Source organism: Choloepus didactylus, chromosome 10, assembly GCF_015220235.1.
Source record: "Choloepus didactylus isolate mChoDid1 chromosome 10, mChoDid1.pri, whole genome shotgun sequence".
Taxonomy (NCBI): Eukaryota; Metazoa; Chordata; class Mammalia; order Pilosa; family Megalonychidae; genus Choloepus; species Choloepus didactylus.
Genome location: NC_051316.1, coordinates 26,205,836 through 26,229,401, shown reverse-complemented (window position 1 = coordinate 26,229,401; position 23,566 = coordinate 26,205,836). Strand labels below are relative to the sequence as shown.

At 41.6% G+C, this 23,566-nt stretch overlaps 1 protein-coding gene across 1 annotated transcript in view; it reads right to left on the bottom strand.

The window, feature by feature from the left end:
• Positions 1-2,991: 2,991 nt before the first annotated feature.
• HSD17B3 (hydroxysteroid 17-beta dehydrogenase 3) overlaps positions 2,992-23,566 on the bottom strand; it is a 48,774-nt gene continuing 28,199 nt past the window's right edge. The window contains exons 9-11 of the mRNA XM_037798423.1: positions 23,274-23,339; positions 15,908-16,057; positions 2,992-3,102 (exon numbers count right to left, since the gene is read on the bottom strand). Coding sequence (XP_037654351.1) covers positions 2,992-3,102; positions 15,908-16,057; positions 23,274-23,339 — 327 coding nt within the window. The remainder of the gene's footprint in view (positions 3,103-15,907; positions 16,058-23,273; positions 23,340-23,566) is intronic.

The window sequence follows — 23,566 nt, the reverse complement described above, 5'->3', positions numbered from 1 at the left end:
TCTCCCTCCCTCCCTTCCTCTCCCTCTCCGTCTCTTTCCTCTCTCCTCTCTCTCTCTCGCCCTTTCTCTCACAGCATTCTAGAAATTGCTCCCTTCCCAGTCTCTTTAGGCTTTAGGGTGACATCTTAATTTCCTGGCTGTAATCACAAATACCACAAAATGGGTTGGCTTTAGCAATGGGAATTTATTGGTTACAGTTTTGAGACCAGGAGGAGACCAAAATTGAGGTTTCAGCAAGGCAAGGTTTTCTCCCCAAAGACTGTTTTCTAGGGCTTGCCGCTGGTGATTCTTGGGTCTTTGGCTTTTCTGACAAGCAGTGCACATGACGGCGTCTTCTTTCTCTTCAAGGCTCTGCTGACTTCCAACTTCTCCTTCCTCCCTGTGGCTTCTTCCCTGTGGCCTTCTCTGTAAGGCCTCCAGTAATAAGATTAAGATACATCCTGATTCAGTTGGCCACACTTTAACTAAAAATAGCATCTTCAGAATTCCTATTTACCATAGGTTCACACTCACAGGAATGGGTTAAGATTGAGAACATATTTTTCTGGTGTACATGAGTCAACCTACCACCCCTCTATTGCGTGTTCTTATTATTTCCCTACATCCTTCCCACACATTTGTAAGTAATCCCTTTACTAAACACTCCTCAAATTACTCAACTTAAGTGTGCCTTCTGTTTTTGATAAGGGGATTTTGCCCCTTCATACGTAAAAATGAGCTTCCACCCATGCAACCCGCTTCCTAGATCAAGCAAGATGATAGACGTGACAGCGTAACAATCGGGTCCAGTCACCAAAAGAAAAAGTACATTGAGTATTTCAAACAAAGGGGATTTAATAGAGGGAATTGGTACCATCAAAGTGGGAAGGCTGAAAGAGCAAAAAGGGGATGCTAAGAGACCTCAGACATTAGTAACTGCAGAGCTGGGGGAACATCAGGGAATAGGTGGGACTTCCAGGAACTAGATGTTCTGAGGAGAGACCCCTCCATGGTTAATCCTCAGATCTGTAGACGGAGAATTGTGGTTGATGCTCAGACCTCTTGGTTGGTGCCAAGGCTGTCAAGAGAGCCCGAGAGTCAGGATGAAGCTGTCCTTTCTGCTGAGGGATGCTAACAAGACTGAAAACAGAAAAGAGACTCCCTAGTTCCCTCCTACCTGCTTCATTTTACTCTTCCAAACTGGCTTCCCATTGGCAGAACTTAACACAGAGTCAGCCAACCAGAGCACCTTAGGGACATGCAGTTTGAAGCCCCAGCATCCTAGATCAGAGTCTGAAAGGAGGGATTTGGGCCTGAAAGACAATAAACAGCCAAATAACCAACACCTACGGGCACCATAGAAGTATTTTTTTTTTTTTAATTATAATTGTTGTTACCCATAACTGAGAAAATATAGATGTTTATACCTTAGAATGAATAACTTTATCCAACCTTGTCTTCAGAGCAGGTTTTTTGATAAGAGCTATGATGTTGCAGTCCACACTTTCCAAGCTTACCACGGTTTTAAATATTCTGCCCTGATGTTCCCATAAAAACATCAAAATATTCCATAAAATCCAACCAAATCTCCCAGATTCCTTTTATCACTGGGGGTAGTGCACATAAATTCTTTGTTCACACCATAACAACCAAAGATGGTCTCAGAGAAGATAAGCATTACCATAAGTTGGTTACAAGCAGTAATGTCGCTGGAGAAGACAACTACTTGGCCACTGCCAGCCAAACAGGGTTGGCAGTTGGTGTGCTCCTCCTTCAACACCCTCAAGAGTTGAAGGTTAATAGTTTCCCCTCCCAAAACACCATCCCAGAGGGGCTGACAGTTAAATCTCTCAGTCCAGCACCCCAAGTTGGAGATCTGCAAAAAACTCATTTCTGCAGTTATCAGCTCCTTCATTCAGGTAATGGTTTTAAAGCTACTTTAAACAACATATCCTTTTATGTTTTTATTTTTACAAATGCAGCCTTACACAGTACCCCACATATAAATAAAATAGATAAAGCTGGTACTTTTTCAGCTGAAAAGGGGAGTCTCCCAGAAACTGGTCTGACGTAGCTATTGCCCCTAAACCTTCTCACATCTTTCCCGGGTCTCTGAGGAACCCAGTTTGAGAACCACTGAGTGCTCGAGGATAACAAGTCTTGATAAAGTTTAGAAACCTCAGACATCCTTTTTATTTTCAACTTGTGTACTTTACCATGAGAGTAGCTTGCTAGGTATAAATTGTTCTCAGTATTTAAGGAATCAGAGGCTTTCTTCTCACTACATTTATTAAGGCATTCCAGAAATTCTTCAAGTTTTACCCTTAGAGGCTATTGGGGACTGAATTGTATACCCCACAAAGGACATGTTCAAATATTAATCCACCTTCCTGTGGATGTGAACCCATTTGCAAACAGGACTTCTGAGGACGTTATTATTAGTTAAGGTGTGTGGCCAAATTGAATTAGCGTGGGTCTTAATCCATGTGACTGGTGGCCATGTAAAGAGAAGAAATTTAGATACGGTCAATGAGAGAGCACCAAAGGAAGACGCCAGGAGTCAGAAGACGCCAAAGAAGAGAGAGAAAGAGAAGGTCAAATGACGGAGGACAACGGTCACCAGAACCTGAGAGAAAGCATAGCCTTGCCAACATATTCATTTTGGACTTCTTAGCCTTCAAAATCGTGAGGCAATAAATGCTTATTGTTTAAGCCAAATCCCCATTGCGTGATATTTGACACTGCAGCCCTGGCAGACAGATCCCCACATCCGTTCACACCCACATCCCTGAAATCCCATTGCACAACGGTTTACATACCACAGCTTTCCCTAAGAATCTTCAGACTCAAGTAAAGTAGCAAAAACATTTTTATTCTAAGTATCCATGACACCGGCTTCCTGCAGTTTCAGAGGGGCGAGGAGCGCTGCCCTGGTCATCTCGTCCTCTTCAGTCAACACGGAGCTTGGTGCAGAGAGGAAAGGCTGACTTGCAGCCCTCAGCCCTCCTTGGATCACTTGTTATTCATGTTCTGCTTTAGATATCCCACGTAGTGTGTCAGGAATAACTTTTGAAACGTGCTGCTGTAGAAGGCCCACGACGGGATTAGGGTCAGGAAGATTGCCTTCACACATTAAAGGCAAAAATGTGAGTGGGAGAAAAAAAAGAGCACAGAAATCCCAACCAGAACACCCCAGTGTCTATTCATAATCTTTAAAAAATACTTTTTTTCCTGACTACTGAAGGAGACTCCTAACATCTTTCTTTTAAATAGTTGCTAAAGTCTAAAGGTCTTGGGGTACTTTATCAGCAAACAATATATTCTCAGGCACCAAACTGGTCACCTTAAACTCTTATGACATGAGGAACTGCGTGGACTGGACACCACAGAGCAATCTGTCTTTGGGCATACTTCATACAACACTCATGAAAACGTGGAACTGCTGAGATCAGCGAAATCTGTAAGTTTTTGCGGCCAGGGGACCCGCACCCCTCCCTGCCAGGCTCAGTCCCGGGGGAGGAGGGGCTGTCAGCTCCGGGAAGGAGAAGGGAGAACTGCAGTGGCTGCTCTTATCGGAAACTCATTCTACTGATTCAAACTCCAACCATAGATAGACTGAGACCAGACACCAGAGACTCTGAGAGCAGCCAGCCCAGCAGAGAGGAGACAGGCATAGAAAAAAAACAACACGAAAAACTCCAAAATAAAAGCAGAGGATTTTTGGAGTTCTGGTGAACACAGAAAGGGGAAGGGCGGAGCTCAGGCCTTGAGGCGCATATGCAAATCCCGAAGCAAAGCTGATCTCTCTGCCCTGTGGACCTTTCCTTAATGGCCCTGGTTGCTTTGTCTCTTAGCATTTCAATAACCCATTAGATCTCTGAGGAGGGCCCTTTTTTTTTTTTAAATTCTTTTTTCTTTTTCTAAAACAATTACTCTAAGAAGCCCAATACAGAAAGCTTCAAAGAATTGCAATTTGGGCACGTCAAGTCAAGAGCAGAACTAAGAGAGCTCTGAGACAAAAGGCAATAATCCAGTGGCTGAGAAAATTCACTAAACAACACAACTTCCCAAGAAAAGGGGGGTGTCCGCTCACAGCCACCATCCTGGTGGACAGGAAACACTCCTGCCCATCACCAGCCCCATAGCCCAGAGCTGCCCCAGACAACCCAGTGTGACGGAAGTGCTTCAGATAACAGGCACACACCACAAAACTGGGCGTGGACATTAGCCTTCCCTGCAACCTCAGCTGAATGTCCCAGAACTGGGAAGGTGGAGCAGTGTGAATTAACAAAGCCCCATTCAGCCATCATTTGAGCAGACTGGGAGCCTCCCTACACAGCCCAGCAGCCCAGAACTGCCCTGGGGGGACGGCACTCACCTGTGACATAGCACAGTCATCCCTCAACAGAGGACCCGGGGTGCACAGCCTGGAAGAGGGGCCCACTTGCAAGTCTCAGGAGCCATACGCCAATACCAAAGACTTGTGGGTCAGTGGCAGAGACAAACTGTGGCAGGACTGAACTGAAGGATTAGACTATTGCAGCAGCTTTAAAACTCTAGGATCATCAGGGAGATTTGATTGTTAGGGCCACCCCCCCTCCCCGACTGCCCAGAAACACGCCCCACATACAGGGCAGGCAACACCAACTACACACGCAAGCTTGGTACACAAATTGGGCCCCACAAGACTCACTCCCCCACTCACCAAAAAGGCTAAGCAGGGGAGAACTGGCTTGTGGAGAACAGGTGGCTCGTGGACGCCACCTGCTGGTTAGTTAGAGAAAGTGTACTCCACGAAGCTGTAGATCTGATAAATTAGAGATAAGGACTTCAATAGGTCTACAAACCCTAAAAGAACCCTATCAAGTTCAGCAAATGCCACGAAGCCAGAAACAACAGAAAATTATAAAGCATATGAAAAAACCAGACGATATGGATAACCCAAGCCCAAGCACCCAAATCAAAATACCAGAAGAAACACAGCACCTAGAGCAGCTACTCAAAGAACTAAAGATGAACAATGAGACCATAGTACGGGATATGAAGGAAATCAAGAAGACCCTAGAAGAGCATAAAGAAGACATTGCAAGACTAAATAAAAAAATGGATGATCTTATGGAAATTAAAGAAACTGTTGACCAAATTAAAAAGATTCTGGACACTCATAGTACAAGACTAGAGGAAGTTGAACAACGAATCAGTGACCTGGAAGATGACAGAATGGAAAATGAAAGCATAAAAGAAAGAATGGGGAAAAAAATTGAAAAACTCGAAATGGACCTCACGGATATGATAGATAATATGAAACGTCCGAATATAAGACTCATTGGTGTCCCAGAAGGGGAAGAAAAGGGTAAAGGTCTAGGAAGAGTATTCAAAGAAATTGTTGGGGAAAACTTCCCAAATCTTCTAAACAACATAAATACACAAATCATAAATGCTCAGCGAACTCCAAATAGAATAAATCCAAAAAAACCCACTCCGAGACATATACTGATCACACTGTCAAACATAGAAGAGAAGGAGCAAGTTCTGAAAGCAGCAAGAGAAAAACAATTCACCACATACAAAGGAAACAGCATAAGACTAAGTAGTGACTACTCAGCAGCCACCATGGAGGCAAGAAGGCAGTGGCACGATATATTTAAAATTCTGAGCGAGAGGAATTTCCAGCCAAGAATACTTTATCCAGCAAAGCTCTCCTTCAAATTTGAGGGAGAGCTTAAATTTTTCACAGACAAAGAAATGCTGAGAGAATTTGCTAACAAGAGACCTGCCCTGCTAGAGATACTAAAGGGAGCCCTACAGACAGAGAAACAAAGACAGGACAGAGAGACTTGGAGAAAGGTTCAGTACTAAAGAGATTCGGTATGGGTACAATAAAGGATATTAATAGAGAGAGGGAAAAATATGGCAAACATAAACCAAAGGATAAGATGGCCGATTCAAGAAATGCCTTCACAGTTTTAACGTTGAATGTAAATGGATTAAACTCCCCAATTAAAAGATATAGATTCGCAGAATGGATCAAAAAAAATGAACCATCAATATGTTGCATACAAGAGACTCATCTTAGACACAGGGACACAAAGAAACTGAAAGTGAAAGGATGGAAAAAAATATTTCATGCAAGCTACAGCCAAAAGAAAGCAGGTGTAGCAATATTAATCTCAGATAAAATAGACTTCAAATGCAGGGATGTTTTGAGAGACAAAGAAGGCCACTACATACTAATAAAAGGGGCAATTCAGCAAGAAGAAATAACAATCATAAATGTCTATGCACCCAATCAAGGTGCCACAAAATACATGAGAGAAACACTGGCAAAACTAAAGGAAGCAATTGATGTTTCCACAATAATTGTGGGAGACTTCAACACATCACTCTCTCCTATAGATAGATCAACCAGACAGAAGACCAATAAGGAAATTGAAAACCTAAACAATCTGATAAATGAATTAGATTTAACAGACATATACAGGACATTACATCCCAAATCACCAGGATACACATACTTTTCTAGTGCTCACGGAACTTTCTCCAGAATAGATCATATGCTGGGACATAAAACAAGCCTCAATAAATTTAAAAAGACTGAAACTATTCAAAACACATTCTCTGACCACAATGGAATACAATTAGAAGTCAATAACCATCAGAGACTTAGAAAATTCACAAATACCTGGAGGTTAAACAACACACTCCTAAACAATCAGTGGGTTAACGAAGAAATAGCAAGAGAAATTGCTAAATATATAGAGACGAATGAAAATGAGAACACAACATACCAAAACCTATGGGATGCAGCAAAAGCAGTGCTAAGGGGGAAATTTATAGCACTAAACGCATATATTAAAAAGGAAGAAAGAGCCAAAATCAAAGAACTAATGGATCAACTGAAGAAGCTAGAAAATGAACAGCAAACCAATCCTAAACCAAGTACAAGAAAAGAAATAACAAGGATTAAAGCAGAAATAAATGACATAGAGAACAAAAGAACAATAGAGAGGATAAATATCACCAAAAGTTGGTTCTTTGAGAAGATCAACAAGATTGACAAGCCCCTAGCTAGACTGACCAAATCAAAAAGAGAGAAGACCCATATAAACAAAATAATGAATGAAAAAGGTGACATAACTGCAGATCCTGAAGAAATTAAAAAAATTATAAGAGGATATTATGAACAACTGTATGGCAACAAACTGGATAATGTAGAAGAAATGGACAATTTCCTGGAAACATATGAACAACCTAGAGTGACCAGAGAAGAAATAGAAGACCTCAACCAACCCATCACAAGCAAAGAGATCCAATCAGTCATCAAAAATCTTCCCACAAATAAATGCCCAGGGCCAGATGGCTTCACAGGGGAATTCTACCAAACTTTCCAGAAAGAACTGACACCAATCTTACTCAAACTCTTTCAAAACATTGAAAAAAATGGAACACTACCTAACTCATTTTATGAAGCTAAAATCAATCTAATACCAAAACCAGGCAAAGATGCTACAAAAAAGGAAAACTACAGGCCAATCTCCCTAATGAATATAGATGCAAAAATCCTCAACAAAATACTTGCAAATCGAATCCAAAGACACATTAAAAAAATCATACACCATGACCAAGTGGGGTTCATTCCAGGCATGCAAGGATGGTTCAACATAAGAAAAACAATCAATGTATTGCAACACATTAAAAACTCGAAAGGGAAAAATCAATTGATCATCTCAATAGATGCTGAAAAAGCATTTGACAAAATCCAACATCCCTTTTTGATAAAAACACTTCAAAAGGTAGGAATTGAAGGAAACTTCCTCAACATGATAAAGAGCATATATGAAAAACCCACAGCCAGCATAGTACTCAATGGTGAGAGACTGAAAGCCTTCCCTCTAAGATCAGGAACAAGACAAGGATGCCCGCTGTCACCACTGTTATTCAACATTGTGCTGGAAGTGCTAGCCAGGGCAATCCGGCAAGACAAAGAAATAAAAGGCATCCAAATTGGAAAAGAAGAACTAAAACTGTCATTGTTTGCAGATGATATGATCTTATATCTAGAAAACCCTGAGAAATCAACGATACACCTACTAGAGCTAATAAACAAATTTAGCAAAGTAGCGGGATACAAGATTAATGCACATAAGTCAGTAATGTTTCTATATGCTACAAATGAACAAACTGAAGAGACACTCAAGAAAAAGATACCATTTTCAATAGCAACTAAAAAAATCAAGTACCTAGGAATAAACTTAACCAAAGATGTAAAAGACCTATACAAAGAAAACTACATAACTCTACTAAAAGAAATAGAAGGGGACCTTAAAAGATGGAAAAATATTCCATGTTCATGGATAGGAAGGCTAAATGTCATTAAGATGTCAATTCTACCCAAACTCATCTACAGATTCAATGCAATCTCAATCAAAATTCCAACAACCTACTTTGCAGACTTGGAAAAGCTAGTTATCAAATTTATTTGGAAAGGGAAGATGCCTCGAATTGCTAAAGACACTCTAAAAAAGAAAAACGAAGTGGGAGGACTTACACTCCCTGACTTTGAAGCTTATTATAAAGCCACAGTTGCCAAAACAGCATGGTACTGGCACAAAGATAGACATATAGATCAATGGAATCGAATTGAGAATTCAGAGATATACCCTCAGATCTATGGCCAACTGATCTTTGATAAGGCCCCCAAAGTCACCGAACTGAGCCATAACGGTCTTTTCAACAAATGGGGCTGGGAGAGTTGGATATCCATATCCAAAAGAATGAAAGAGGACCCCTACCTCACCCCCTACACAAAAATTAACTCAAAATGGACCAAAGATCTCAATATAAAAGAAAGTACCATAAAACTCCTAGAAGATAATGTAGGAAAACATCTTCAAGACCTTGTATTAGGAGGCCACTTCCTAGACTTTACACCCAAAGCACAAGCAACAAAAGAGAAAATAGATAAATGGGAACTCCTCAAGCTTAGAAGTTTCTGCACCTCAAAGGAATTTCTCAAAAAGGTAAAGAGGCAGCCAACTCAATGGGAAAAAATTTTTGGAAACCATGTATCTGACAAAAGACTGATATCTTGCATATACAAAGAAATCCTACAACTCAATGACAATAGTACAGACAGCCCAATTATAAAATGGGCAAAAGATATGAAAAGACAGTTCTCTGAAGAGGAAATACAAATGGCCAAGAAACACATGAAAAAATGTTCAGCTTCACTAGCTATTAGAGAGATGCAAATTAAGACCACAATGAGATACCATCTAACACCGGTTAGAATGGCTGCCATTAAACAAACAGGAAACTACAAATGCTGGAGGGGATGTGGAGAAATTGGAACTCTTATTCATTGTTGGTGGGACTGTATAATGGTTCAGCCACTCTGGAAGTCAGTCTGGCAGTTCCGTAGAAAACTAGATATAGAGCTACCATTTGATCCAGCGATTGCACTTCTCGGTATATACCCGGAAGATCGGAAAGCAGTGACACGAACAGATATCTGCACGCCAATGTTCACAGCAGCATTATTCACAATTGCCAAGAGATGGAAACAACCCAAATGTCCTTCAACAGATGAGTGGATAAATAAAATGTGGTATATACACACGATGGAATACTACGCGGCAGTAAGAAGGAACGATCTGGTGAAACATATGACAACATGGATGAACCTTGAAGACATAATGCTGAGCGAAATAAGCCAGGCACAAAAAGAGAAATATTATATGCTACCACTAATGTGAACTTTGAAAAATGTAAAACAAATGGTTTATAATGTAGAATGTAGGGGAACTAGCAGTAGAGAGCAATTAAGGAAGGGGGAACAATAATCCAAGAAGAACAGATAAGCTATTTAACATTCTGGGGATGCCCAGAAATGACAATGGTCTGTTAATTTCTGATGGATGTAGTAGGAACAAGTTCACTGAAATGTTGCTATATTATGTAACTTTCTTGGGGTAAAGTAGGAACATGTTGGAAGTTAAGCAGTTATCTTAGGTTAGTTGTCTTTTTCTTACTCCCTTGTTATGGTCTCTTTGAAATGTTCTTTTATTGTATGTTTGTTTTCTTTTTAACTTTTTTTTTCGTACAGTTGATTTAAAAAAGAAGGGAAAGTTAAAAAAAAAAAGAAAGAAAGAAAAAAGACAAACAAGGGAAAAAAAAAAAAAGATGTAGTGCCCCCTTGAGGAGCCTGTGGAGAATGCAGGGGTATTCGCCTACCCCACCTCCATGGTTGCTAACATGACCACAGACATAGGGGACTGGTGGTTTGATGGGTTGAGCCCTCTACCATAAGTTTTACCCTTGGGAAGACGGTTGCTGCAAAGGAGAGGCTAGGCCTCCCTGTATTTGTGCCTAAGAGTCTCCTCCTGAATGCCTCTTTGTTGCTCAGATGTGGCCCTCTCTCTCTGGCTAAGCCAACTTGAAAGGTGAAATCACTGCCCTCCCCCCTATGTGGGATCAGACACCCAGGGGAGTGAATCTCCCTGGCAACGTGGAATATGACTCCCGGGGAGGAATGTAGACCCGGCATCGTGGGATGGAGAACATCTTCTTGACCAAAAGGGGGATGTGAAAGGAAATGAAATAAGCTTCAGTGGCAGAGAGATTCCAAAACGAGCCGAGAGATCACTCTGGTGGGCACTCTTACGCACACTTTAGACAACCTTTTTTAGGTTCTAAAGAATTGGGGTAGCTGGTGGTGGATACCTGAAACTATTAAACTACAACCCAGAACCCATGAATCTCGAAGACAGTTGTATAAAAATGTAGCTTATGAGGGGTGACAATGGGATTGGGAATGCCATAAGGACCAAACTCCACTTTGTCTAGTTTATGGATGGATGTGTAGAAAAGTAGGGGAAGGAAACAAACAGACAAAGGTACCCAGTGTTCTTTTTTACTTCAATTGCTCTTTTTCACTCTAATTATTATTCTTGTTATTTTTGTGTGTGTGCTAATGAAGGTGTCAGGGATTGATTTAGGTGATGAATGTACAACTATGTAATGGTACTGTAAACAATCGAAAGTACAATTTGTTTTGTATGACTGCGTGGTATGTGAATATATCTCAATAAAATGATGATTAAAAAAAAAAAAAAAAACTCTTATGACATCCTGGCAAGATCAGCCCTAGGAAAATTCTAAATTAAGTGAACTCTGCCTATGGAAAGTTTCCACTCCACCCCCACCCCTGCTTCCCCATTCCTCCTTCTCTCTGTGAGCACTTTTTCTACTGGTGCTTATTCTCACAGTGTCTTCAAGGTCTCTCCACCAAGTTTCTATTAAAATAAGATTCCAGTTGTTGCTGATTTTGTCACAAACATGGAGGAGTGGTGGTTTGGTGTGCCAAGCCCTCTATCTTGGTGCTTGCCCTTATGGAACTCATTACTGCAAAGAAGAGACTAAACCTGTTTATAATTGTGCCTAAGAGTCTCCCCCTGAGTGCCTCTTTGTTGCTCAGATGTGGCCCTCTCTCTCTCTAGCTAAGCCAACTCGGCAGGTGAAATCACTGCCCTCCCCTCTATGTGGGATCTGACTCCCAGGGGTGTAAATCTCCCTGGCAACACAGGATATGACTCCCGGGGATGAATCTGGACCCGACATCATGGGATTGAGAACATCTTCCTGACCAAAAGGGGGATGTGAAATGAAACGAAACAAAGTTTCAGTGGTTGAGAGATTCCAAATGGAGTCGAGAGCTCACTCTGGTGCGCATTCTTACGAACTATATAGATAACACTTTTTAGGTTTTAATGTATTGGAATAGCTAGAAGTAAATACCTAAAACTATAAAACTGCAACCCAGTAGCCTTGACTCTTGAAGATGATTGTGTAACGATGTAAAAGCCTTGTGGGTCACACTCCCATTTTGCAGTGTATGGATGGATGAGTAGAAAAATGGGGACAAAAATTAAATGAAAAATAGGGTGGGGGGGATGATTTGGGTGTTCCTTTTTACTTTTATTTTTTATTCTTATTTTCACTTTTTCTGGTATAAGGAAAACGTTCAAAAAAATAGATTGGGGTGATGAATGCACAATTATATGATGATACTGTGAACAGTTGATTGTAAACCACAGATGATTGTATGGTATGTGAATATATCTCAATAAAACTGAGAAAAAAATAAGATTCCAGGAAAGAATCAGAAATGGTTTCCATCACCTAGCACAATGTCCAACCCACAGTGGACACTCAGCAAATATCTGACTGCAGGAATGAATGAATGAGAGAAAGTCAATCACCTTAAGGAGCAAATTGTTGACAAGGATCATTTGCTTTCAGAAAGAGGGGAAGCCTTAAGTCAAGGTACAAGTGCCTAATTAAATGCATTTCAGGTGACACAGGCCTTGGAAGATTTCTTGCCATCAACTACACCTCTGTCCTGTAAGGCAAGTCCAGGATCCCAGATTTTTGTGTTGTTCATCCTACCTCCCTCAATCTACCTCCTCTGGCAAAACAACAGAATTTTCACCAGAGGAAAATTTGAGCTTTTCAGAGAGCTGCTCATATTTATTCAAGCCCTGTTGATATTCCAAAGCAGGGGACTAAAGACAACTCTGGAAACCCAAGTAGAACTCTTGTTCCACTAGCCAAGTTAGTGAATCAACAGAACTTCTTCAAGAACTTTGTTTTCCCCAATCGGGACTTTTGTTATCTCACAGCAAAATCAAGCCCTTTCATGAGCCTTGTCTTGAACTAAATGTTTGGGCTTAGTGAAATCATCTGTCAACACAATAAAAAAAAAAAATTAAAATTCCAGTCCCCTAGACATTGTTCTAAAAAGTGCCTCTTCCTTCCACATCTTTGTCTAGTCCTTCCCAGTCTGGAAGCTGGATTGGTGGGTGACACAGGAGAAAGGAGAAAGGCTATAGAAACAGACAAAAGTGGACTTAAATCCTAGCTTCACCATTTGCCAGTGGGGTGACTCTTGGGCAAGATGATTCAGCTCTGAGCTTCAGTTTCCTCAGTTGTTAAAGGTGGACCGTATGACCTATCTCACAAGAGTACTGGAAGGGTTAAGCAAGGTAACATCTGTGAAGCCCCCGAGTATGACATGGACTCTATAAGTAGACATTCCATTCCCACCTCAGTCTCTTGCCCCCAAATTCCTTGGGTGGTGGAGGGTAGAGAACATGCTATCTTTGCCATGTCTCTTCAGAATGAAGACTTGCTTATTTACCAGTTGTACTTCATCTACTTCATCATGATTCTACTTCATTACCCATAATTTTAGATTTAATGATCTTTCTAAATCACAGCAAATTTCAAATTGATTTTAATGGTTTTAATGATGTATGTCTTTATGTATTTTCCTTTGTATTCTCTTTTGCTTTACCAGGCATAAACATCTTTTTCCTAGTCTGTTCTTGGCATCTGTTTGCCTGAAGAGATTAGAGTTCTTTACTTAAGGACCCAAAAGTGAAAGATCAAGGAAATACTCAACTTTTGACATCAATATTGTATTAGGTAGCAAGTCGAAAGCCTTGCAAGCCAGGTTATTGCCTCAAGAAAACATTTCTAGATGCCAATGGATTCCATTTAAGACATCAACATCCTGGAGGACTAAGAGCACAGAGTTCTCCTGAGAGGTAGAAGGGATGTCATACCCACCAGAGACAGCTAAACCCCTGGGAAATGGAAGAATGAGACATCCAGAAAATATACAAAAAGCCTGTATCTTTTCTGCCCTGGGGATGGTGGGAAGTGGAAGGAAAGAAAGAGGAAGAAGTGGTCAGATGTATGTCCTCTGATATGTGTGCCCTCTGGGTTTAGAATAGGGGCCAGCCTTGCTGTGGGGTTAGGGTGAAGGATTGTGAAGTGTGATACATAAATAAGGGTGGCACTGAGTGAAAAGAACAGGATTATTGCCCTGTGACAGTTTGGAGGCTTTAGGGACCCTAGAAGATCATGTTCTTAAAGCTAATCCATTACCGTGGTTGGAAGCCAATTGTAGGTGGGATCTTTTGATAAGGTTGTCTCAGTTGAGGCATGCTGCAGGTGGCTCTTAATCCCTTACTCAAGTCCTTTATAAGAGGATGAAATTCACAGAAAGAAACAGAGAGAAACACACAGAATCTGAGAGAGAAAGCTACAGAAACCGAGAGGAAGCCACTGAAGCAAGAAGCTGAAAGCAACAAAGCCGAGAAGAGACCAGCAGACACCATCATGTGCCTTGCCTATAAGTAGAATTCCATTCCAACCTCAGTCTCTTAGAAGTCCAGGCATCATCTTGGTGATGCCTAGATTTGGACATTTTTCTGGCCTCAGAACTGTGAGCTTGTAAGTTAATAAGTCCCCATTGTAAAAACCACTCCATTTTAAGGTATCTGCATTTCAGCAGCTGTAGCATCCCCACTTTTCTGGGGTGTAGGCACAGAAAATTAGTCCAGCATAGTGAGCTAGGTGTTGAGATGTGGCTTTTCCCCACGTTGTGTAGGTCCACAGATGGGAGCCAGTGGAATTCTGTGAACCAAAGCTGAAGGTGGACTGTGGGGCCTTGACTGGAGGGTGGATATGGCAGGGATTTGGGAGCTAGCAGTCATCAGTAGCTGGGGAGGCCCCAGCCAGGGAGTCTACTGGCCAAGTCAAAAGAACAAAAAGATATGTCACCTCCAGCAAGGTGAGCAGCTGCCCAGGGAGATGAAGGACACACGCTAACACATACTTAAAGACCAGCACGAGATCACAGGACTCACCTCCCCAATGCTGTCTTAGTGAGGGAAGCCAGGAGGAAGATAAAATATTTTTATCCAAATAAATTTCCTAAATGGACACCACAGATTGTGAGAGCAAACTAAGTTTAGACTTACTGGACGTTCTACTCTTTTGTCCTACCAACCAGCAAGTAGTGATCTGAAGAAAGACCAGATCTGCTCTAGCCAAAATGGTGATCTTGCATTCTTTCTGCGAGTCCAGTTTGTAGTGTGAGTTAAATAGGTAACTCTGTGCATCATTAAGGTTTGACAGTAAATAAAGCAAGTAACGATCTTAGAAAGTTAAATGTTACTTGCCAGAGTCTCAGTAAGTCCCAGGAGGTAACTGAATGCTTTGGGAAAATTAGTGCATGGAGCCAGAAATCCTTCTAGCATCCACAAGAGAGAAATTCCCATGGTAGAAAAGCCTATGAGGCAAAGGAGAAAATTGATATGAGAAGGGTAAGTGAAGACGATCCAGCTCCAATTCTTCAGTGGTGCTGGAAACAACTGCTATGATGCTGTCCTTTTCATATGTTAGTGTGCAATACTTAAGTCTACCTCTGTTTCTTTGTTGTGTTTGTTTTTGAAAGCAGCCAAGAAATGGTAAGAGTTTCTCAGGCTATGTACCACTGACTCCTCATATACCTACTGGGTTGAATCCATGGTGTTTGGGAGCCAGTTGGCTGGCTCACAAGAGCTGATAGCATCCCTCAACTCCTAAATGCACGTTCAGTGACCTCACACTGGTAAAATCAGCCATGGTGGGAGTATTTACACCATGGAAAAAATCATCAAACGTTACCAATTAAGGTGGTGTTTTTTGTTTGTTTCCTGGAGAGCCAATAGTTGAACGTTTGCCAGCACATCATTGGATAGACAACCAAGGAAGACAGGAGCCCTTGCCATGAAGCCCCAAGCACCTTGGTCTCCTCTTTCTGAGAAGTGAGGCAGCTCAGGATGAGAATTGCCAACTTTGGGATATCTATGGGCTGAGTTCCCATGCCCGCAGCGTCTCAACCCCCTTGTTACATATTCCTTTTCACTAAATTACTATTCTGTAGCATACATACCTTCTGATGTCACTACCCTTGCTGTGAGAGAGAACTGTTAAGTGTTCCAATAGCAAGGAAGAGCCAGCTAAGCCTTGCTAGGATTGTCTAGGATTGTCTGTACACTCATCCTCACTTGCTTCAAGAAAGGAAGTTAGCAATTACCAAGAATTCATGGGCAAGGCAGCCACAGGTTTCATCTCCATTCATGACATAATTTAGTGATTCTTTAACAAACTCATCGGGAGTCTTGGTTATCATGTTGGTATTGAGATAGTTTGTCATTGGGGTCGAAATAGCATATGGGGTCAACACCTACAGTGGGAAATAAAGAAAACAGGACAGGAGCAACTCATCACAGAGAAACACCCTGAGATATTAACACCCATTTTGCCATTTCCCCCCACCCCTGCCCCTCCCATTTTCCAACCCTTTTCTTCCTGTAAAAAGTTTCAGGATCCTAAATGATCACAAAGCAGTGAAAAGGCACAGAGCTAGAAATCAGAAAGTTTGGTTTCTGATTCTGACTTTGCCACCAACTCAAGATGAGGCCTTAACCACACAAAATCAGGGGGCCCAACTGTCCTCCCCAGCACACAGGATGATTGCGAGGACGTGAGCTATCTTTGAGAGTGTGGTTGCCACATTTAGCAAATAAAAATGCAGGACACCCTGTTAAATTTGAATTTCAGATTAACAAATAAATTTTTAGTATAAGTATGACCCAGGTATTATATGGGACATACTTACACTAAAAAAAATATTTGTTCAAAATAGGGACTCAATCAATAGTCAAAATAGGGACTCAGTGAATATTGGTTATTAAACTTGGATACTTACTTGTCTCTTGGATCTTCACAATAAACGTGAGAAGTAAGCAAGTATTTACATATGGGGAAACTGAGGCTCACAGAGTTTAAGCAGGCTGTCCAGGATCACTCAAATGCTAAGTGGCAGAGCTGGGATTTGAAAATCGAACCTGAGTCTACAGTATGCAGTTGCTGATTCATTTAACAAATATTTATTGAGCACTAACTACATGTGTGTTTGAAGAGGCCAAATGATTTTTGAAAGGTCACAGTGTCTTTTCACCTTCTCATACTTGCTAGGGGAGGAGCTCCGAGGCTCCTGCATCAGGGAAGGGGCAGCCAGCCCCCTTCCGCTTCGTCTCCTCCTAACTCTGCTGCCCCATGGAATCCAATAAGTTGGCAGCAGCAGCAACTCCAGCCCACAATTATCAAGATCAAGATGAAGCTAAGAGTGTCACACAGCTTCGAAGCAGGTGGCCATGGTAATAATTAGTGTTTTTCACCAAATATTTCTAGTTCTTTTTTCTTCCAGACACATGATAACATTCTACTTTCTGGACCTTTGTGGTTGGGTGGGTCCATGTGAACAGATCTAGTCAATGAATCATGGGCAGAAGTGGCAAGCATGCCAGAGCACTTGTCAAAACAAGATCCTCTAGAACTCTTGCTTTTTCTTTGGCATGTCAACTGGCAATATCCATGATGGTGGCTCCGCCATCAGCCTGGGTCTCTACATCCCCACAGTGAGCTTATCCCCTCTGCCAACTCACCAATGAACACAAAGCATGAATGAGAAATAAAACTTTGTTGTGTTAGCTACTGAGATTTGGGGGTTGTTTATTATAGCAGAAAACTTAGCCTATACAGAATAACACTGTTGCAATAGGTGTTATTCCATCTTCAGCTGGGATTTGGAGGGTGGACAGTACAGGATGGAAGGAGGGAGAGACCTCCAATGGGTGAGACTTTGATTCAGCAGGGCACAGAAAGGAGCTGTGGTATAGGGACATGACTGTCACAATCACTCACTATGTCTGGGAAGACTACATAGTTTGCAAAATTCCCACCAAAAAATCATATCTGCCTATTTAATAAGCTTTATTTCCTAGCTTGTTAGTTCATAAGAACCCTTGCCTAAGATACTCCTATCTGGGCATTTTAATTGAAAGTCAATGTGTGTGGCAATAAATTAAAAAATCTAATGTTGAGGGAGGATCTAAGATGGCAGCATAGAGAGGAGTGGAAGTGAAGTAGTCCCTCTGGAGCAACTAAAAAAACCAGAAACAACTAGTAAATAATCTGGAATAACTGCAGGGGGCAAACATGACTGTCCACTCGTCATACACCAACCTGAATTGGGAGGAATGCCCGAGATCACAGCATAAAATCTTTAAATAAAAATTGCGGATCCAAATTGGGAGACCCTTCCCCCACAGCCCAAGCTACAAAACCTCGTGGTGCCAGAGAGAAGCTTTCTCCCAGCAAGCGAATATAGCTCAGCTGAGCTCCAACTGGGGTTTTAATTAGCAAGTATGAACTGCTCACTACGAGGTACAAATCCCCAACAAGTAAACAAAGGCTTTGGGTGACAACTGACCGTGGAGAGCCGGAGGGTCACCTCAGACTAGCTCTGTTTCTTTTTCGACTCAATGGAGAAAGCCTCAGCCATTTTCAGTTCCCAGTTCTGTGATCCAGACAAGGGTATAGCACAGGCAGAGAGAGACCATTGAAATGCTAATGACCTCCCCCTAGGGCATCTATCTTCTCTAAGAGGAAAGGGGTGGGGCCCAGCTCCACTATCTGCCTTTCATTCAGAACTTGTACCAGTCAAGAATTATAGGCTAACAGGCACCACCTGCTGGGCAGAAAAGCACAGTGACCGGAGGCATCAGAGGGTGTGCCAATTTTCTAAGACACACCCTCAGGGAAACCGGATGCTGAATATTTCTTCCTTCTGGGACCTTAGCCCATTCTGGTCTGGGGAGGCCTGATTGGGATAACCAAGGAAACCATGCCTAGACAACAGAAAACTACAACCTACACCAAGAAAAATGAGGTTATGGCTCGGTCAGGGGAACAAACTTGCACTTCAACAGTGATGCAGGAATTGAAACAACTAATAAAAAGTGAATTCAAAAAGTTTAGGGAAGATATGACAAAAGAGATGAACCCTATAATGAAAACACAGGACGTACATAAGGTAGAAATTGAAAGTTCAAAAAACTAACTGGCGGAATCTATGGAAATGAAAGGCACAACACAAGAGATGAAAGACAGACTGGAAACATACAACAGCAGATCTCAAGAGGCAGAAGAAAACACCCAGGAACTGGAGAACAAGGCACCTGAAAGCCTACAGATAAAAGAACAGATAGAGAAAAGAATGGAAAAATACGAGCATCGTCTCCAGGAACTTAAAGACAAAACGGAAAGCAAGAATTTATGTGTCATTGGTGTCCCAGAAGGAGAAGAGAAGGGAAAAGGGGCAGAAGCAATAATAGAGGAAATAATCAATGAAAATTTCCCGTCTCTTATGAAAGACATAAAATTACAGATCCAAGAAGCGCAGCATACCCCAAACAGAATAGATCTGAATAGGCCTACGCCAAGACACTTAATAATCAGATTATCAAACACCAAAGATAAAGAGAGAATCCTGAAAGCAGCAAGAGAGAAACAATCTATCACATACAAAGGAAGCCTGATAAGACTGTGTGTGGATTTCTCAATAGAAACCATGGAGGCAAGAAGGAAGTGGAGTGATATATTTAAGATACTGAAAGAGAAAAACCACCAACCAAGAATCCTATATCCAGCAAAACTATCCTTCAGATATGAGGGAAAGCTTAAAATATTCTCTGACAGACAATGACCAAGTTTGTGAGCAAGAAACCTGCTCTACAGGGAACACTAAAGGAAGCACTGCAGACAGAAAGGAAAAGACAGGAGTGAGAGGTTTGGAAAACAATTTTGGGAGATAGTAGCACAGCAATGAAGTACACTGAACAAAGATGACTGTGAAAATGGTTGAAAGAGGAAGGCTGGGATCATGTGGGACACCAGAACAAAAGAAGAATGATAAAGACTGGGACTGTGTAACTCAGGGAAACCTAGCGTGCTCAACGATTGTAAAGAAAGGTACAAATATGTTTTTACATGAGGTAGAACAAATGAATGTCAACATTGCAAGATGTTAAAAATAGGGTGGGATTGGGGGGAAAATACAATCAATGCAAACTACAGGCTAGAATTAACAGAAACATTGTATTATGCTTCCTTTAATGTAACAAAAGCAATATACTGAAGCTAAATGCATATGGGGGGGGTGGGGAATAGGGGAAGAGTATGGGACTCCAGGCACTGGTGGTGGTGTCTGACTCTTTATTCTACTTGAGGTTAATGCTGTCTTTCCTTTTGTCACCTTCTAGCTATCAAGTTTTGTTTGTTTGTTTGTTTTTCTCTCTTTCTCTTGCCTTTTTCTTTTGCCTCTCTGCCTTCTTTGACTCTTCCTCCATCTTTGTGGAAGAAATGGAGATGTCCTTACATAGAGAGTGGTGATGGTGCTCAATACATAAATACGTGACTATACGTGACTAAACCGATTGTTTACTTAGGATGGAATGTACAGTGTTTGAACAAAACCATCTTAAAAGAAATGGGTTGATGAAGAAATCTTGAGGGCACTATATTGAGTGAAATAAGACAGACACATAAAGGCAAATATTGCAGGGTCTCACTGATATGAACTAATTATAATATGTAAACTCATAGACATGAAATATAAGTTACCAGGTTAAAGAATGAGGCTAAAGAATGGGGAGCAGTTGCTTATCTGAGCAGAATGTTCAATTAGGGTAAACTTAAATATTTGGAAATGGACAGGGGTGATGGTAGCATGTAATGAGAATAACTAACAGTGCTAAAAGGTGTGTGAAGGTGGTGGAAAGGGTAAGCTTAGAGTCACACATGTCACCAGAAGGAAAGCTGGAGGTTAAAAGATGGGAATGTATAAAACAGTGAATCTTGTGGTGGACAATGTCCATGATTAACTACACAAATATTAGAAACCTCTCTCACAAACTAGAACAAATGTATGTAACTATAACTAGAGCTTAATAATAGAGAGGCATATAGGGAAAAAATATATACCTATTGCAAACTATATACTACAGTTAGTAGTATTTTAACATTCTTTCATCAACAGTAACAAATGTACTACACCAAAACTATGAATCAATAATGGGGGAGGGGCATGATTAAGAGTATGGGAGGATGTGAATTTCCTCTTTTTTTTGTCTTTGTTTCTTTTCTGGAGTAGTGAAAATGTTCTAAAAATTGAAAAAAAAATAGTTGTGCTGATGGATGCACAGCTGTATGGTGGTGCTATGGGCAACTGATTGTACACTTTGGATCTTTGGGTAGTTGTATGGTATCTGAACAATCTCAATTAAAAAAATAAACAACAAAAAATCTAATGTTGAGTATTTCTGTTTGCACTTCTAATGGTATGTCATAAAACTTCTATTCCAAATAACAATAACAAAACAAAACACAACTGTAGATTGTGTATTCCAGGTTCCAGAAATCACTTAACTCTAACTCTGTTGCTGAACCAAGCACATGGAAAACACTGACACTCAAGGACATCATATTGCTTAGCCACAGATTTCAGTGACAATCTAGCTCTTTTCACAGTTAGGACAAAGTCAAATCCATGGCAGCTCTGTAGTTGTAAGTGAAAGGGGGAAACAGTGCACCTCTTCCCCTGCTGCTCATGAACCAGAGTACAGGGATCCTCATTGCCCTTCAGGATTACAGTCCCCAAAGAAAGCAACCTTCCCAATTCATAGTCCCTCCCTTCTTTCCCAGTTGACCAAGTGCCCAGTTTTCTTTTGTTCCTTCTCCACAATTCCTCCCACCTGAGCCTGTCTCCTGTACCTAAGTCAGAGGGAAAAGGATGGTTAGATAAGACCCAATTTCTGTTCCGATGCAGCATCAGGTAGAAAGAGGGATCAAAATTGTTTCTGAGAGTCGGGGTCCTGCAGAGAAGCAGAATCAGCAGGATAGATGGAGATGGAGATGGAGATGGAAATAGAGATGGAGATGGAGATGGAGATGGAGATGGAGATGGAATGAGATGGAGATGGAGATGGAAATAGAGATGGAGATGGAGATGGAGATGGAGATGGAGATGGAATGAGATGGAGATGGAGATGGAGCTGGAGATGAGATGGAGGTGGAGATGGAGACAAAGACAGAGATGAGATGGAGATGGAATGAGATAAGATGGAGATAGAGATGGAGATGAGACGAAGATGACATGGAGATGGAGCTGGAGATGAGATGGAGGTGGAGATGGAGATGGAGATGGAAATGGAATGAGATGAGATGAGATGGAGATGGAGACAGAATGAGATGAGATGGAGATGGAGATGAGATGGAGATGGAGATGGAATGAGATGAGATGGAGATGGAGATGAGATAGAGATGGAGATGAGATGGAGATGGAGATGGAGATGGAATGAGATGAGATGGAGATGGAGATGAGATGGAGATGGAACGAGATGAGATGGAGATGGAGATGAGATGGAGATGGAGATGGAGATGAGATGGAGATGGAGATGAGATGGAGATGGAGATGGAAATGGAATGAGATGAGATGAGGTGGAGACGGAGATGGAGATGGAGATGGAATGAGATGAGATGAGATGGAGATGGGGATGGAGATGGAGATGAGATGGAGATGGAATGAGATGAGATGGAGATGGAGATGAGATGGAGAAGGAGATGGAATGAGATGAGATGGAGATGAGATGGAGATGGAGATGAGATGGAGATGGAATGAGATGGAGATGGAGATGGAATGAGATGGAGATGGAGATTAGATGGAGATGGAGATGAGATGAGATGGAGATGGAGATGCGATGGAGATGGAGAAGGAATGAGATGGAGGTGGAGATGGAGATGAAATGGAGATGGAGATGGAATGAGATGGAGATGAAGATGAGATGGAGATGGAGATGGAGATGGAATGAGATGAGATGGAGATGGAGATATATATTAAAAGATTTATTTTAAGGAATTAGCTCACACAGTTGTGGAGGCTAGCAAGTCCAAAATCTGTAGGGCAGGCCAGCAGTCTGTAAATTCCAGTCAGAGTGGATGTTGATGTCTTGAGTCCAAAATCCACAGAAGAGGCCAGCAGGCTGGAAACTCAGAGGGGAGTAGGTGCTGTAGTCTTGAGGCAGATTTTTCTTCTCTGGGAAATCTTAGTTTTTACTCCAAAAGCCTTCAACTAATTGGATGAGGTCCACCCATATCGTTGAGGAAGATTTCCGTTACTTAAAGTTAACTGATAGTAGATGCTAAACACATCTGCAAAGTACCTACACAGCAACATCTAGGCCATTGTTTGACTAAACAACTGGACACCATAACCTAGCCAAGTTGACCCATGAAATTAACCATCATGTTCACTTGCTCTACACCATGTCCTCCTCCAGCAACCAGGGCACTGGTGAAGGCAGCACAACAACAGCAGCCAGAATTTCAGCGGTTGCAGCTGTTTCCATGATGGTCACAGGGACTTACATGGTGTCAGACAGACCATCTCCCTTCCTGGTGACCACACAATACCTGGCCAGATCTGCAGGAGACAGTAGCCCAGATCGACAGGGACCCAAGGGGTCCTATATTTAAGAACTCAGAACTATTGAACTCACCTGTATAATGATTCCTTTTGCTTTATATTCTGCTTGGAGTGCCTTGGAAAACATGTACACAAATGCCTGGAGCAAAAAGGAGAAAGACACCTAAGAACCAAACACCAGCTTTCACCCATCAAAGCCGACTAACGCAGACTTCAAGTGGCCTCACAGAGAACCTAGATGCTTTACCTTAAATGCAGCGGTTTGTCTTGACGGGAGTTAGTACTTCATTTTTACCAAAATGTTCCCACTGCCTTTGTCTGGGAAGAGCTCCTTCAATCAGTGGGAGCATCCATTTTGTGATAAAT